We start from the raw sequence: 1,406 nt of genomic DNA, 5'->3' as shown, positions 1-1,406 counted from the left end.
GACAGAAGCCCTTCCCACCTCAACTGCCGTGGGTAACGGTAGTGTCCATGCTAAACCTTACCACTGGCTAGGAGAGCTACCAGTTATTAGTGAACCAAAAGAAGAAGAAGAGGAGGAGGTGAAGGAGGAGGAGGAAGAAGAGAAAATAAAGTCCTCAATACCTATCAATAGGACAGAGTCTCCTTCTACTTGGAGGAGAAGCGATTCGTACGAAAACTTTCAAGTAACTGATCTCATGCCACAGATATCACAGAGTCCGATGTCACCAAGTCCGTTGCTTCATTCGGCCACGCCTCCTCTGACACGCCCATCCACGCAACGTTTGTATCAGACCACGCCTCCTCCACGCCCTCACTCTGCTCAGCGTAACTATCCCTCGTTGCTAAAGGTAGCTCAGAGCGAGGAGGACCTACTCAACGAGAGTGACGACCAAAAGAGAAAGAAAAGACGACAAATGACGTTGAGTGTTCGTAGCTACGACACAGACACTCCAGGTAGGGCTAGTTAGTAGGACACACCCATTAGTCACATGACTTGTGTATTTACGTGCTTATAAATTCTATAATTTGATAGAAAACTTAACTAGGATGTTTATCACTATTAATACTGGTTATTAGTCCTTTCATGCACACAGTCCTTAAATTAGCACCCACACTCACTTGGCACTCCTCTTATGATTATTTCATTTAATTTATAATTTATTTATTTATTTATTCTATTAGTTAGTACCGGTCACTTACCCTCAATGTTAGTGTATGAAGTGGAGGAAGGGACCCAGAGAAGACATATTGTGGCACTTAACACTTTCCATGCAACGAAGCTTAGGAAGCAGCTGCCCTCGTACACTAAACTCCATATTTATAATGACCATACTTTTACAGCTACACACATTAAAGGGTGAGGCATAGAGAGAATGCTAAGAGACAATGCCCTAGTCTTAAAAGTAATTTTTGAGTTTAAAAAAGTCAATTTTGAAAAAGTAGAGGCCATAGTATACGGTCACAGGCCAAATTTTGCCGAAATTGAAAAGGAAAGCATTTGTAATTTTTATAATGTTTCCTGATACATATACATGTTCTTATGTTGCTTAGAAAGTTTGAGTTGATTCCGATTAAATTCGGATTTTTTATGAATTTTTAAAGTTGCTCCAAAATTGGGCAAAAGTCCCTGTACTATAGTACAGGGTCATTAGCCAAATTTTGCCAAAAATCACTTGGTGAGAATTCTGCATTTTTATAATGTTTCCTGATACATATACATGTTCTTATGTCGCTTAAAAAGTTTGAGTTGATTCCGATTAAATTTGGATTTTTAATGAATTTTTAAAGTTGCTCCAAAATCGAGCAAAAGTCCCTGTACTATAGTACAGGGTCGCTGGCCAAATTTTGCCAAAATTGAAAAGGAAA

General features: G+C 39.3%; 1 protein-coding gene across 1 annotated transcript; it reads left to right on the top strand.

Annotated features, from left to right (window-relative positions):
• Positions 1–6: 6 nt before the first annotated feature.
• On the top strand, positions 7–920 carry LOC109592937 (uncharacterized). Its single transcript, XM_020008238.1, has 2 exons — positions 7–494; positions 723–920. The coding sequence occupies exons 1-2, from the start codon at positions 236–238 to the stop codon at positions 899–901; spliced, it is 438 nt and encodes a 145-aa protein (XP_019863797.1). The 5' UTR covers positions 7–235; the 3' UTR covers positions 902–920.
• The last annotated feature ends 486 nt before the right edge of the window (positions 921–1,406 follow it).

The sequence above is a fragment of the Amphimedon queenslandica genome, unplaced genomic scaffold (assembly GCF_000090795.2).
Source record: "Amphimedon queenslandica unplaced genomic scaffold, v1.1 AMPQUscaffold_3438_Cont24568, whole genome shotgun sequence".
Lineage (NCBI taxonomy): Eukaryota > Metazoa > Porifera > Demospongiae > Haplosclerida > Niphatidae > Amphimedon > Amphimedon queenslandica.
The sequence above is the reverse complement of the archived record's forward strand: the minus strand, read 5'-3'. Positions and strand labels throughout refer to the sequence as shown.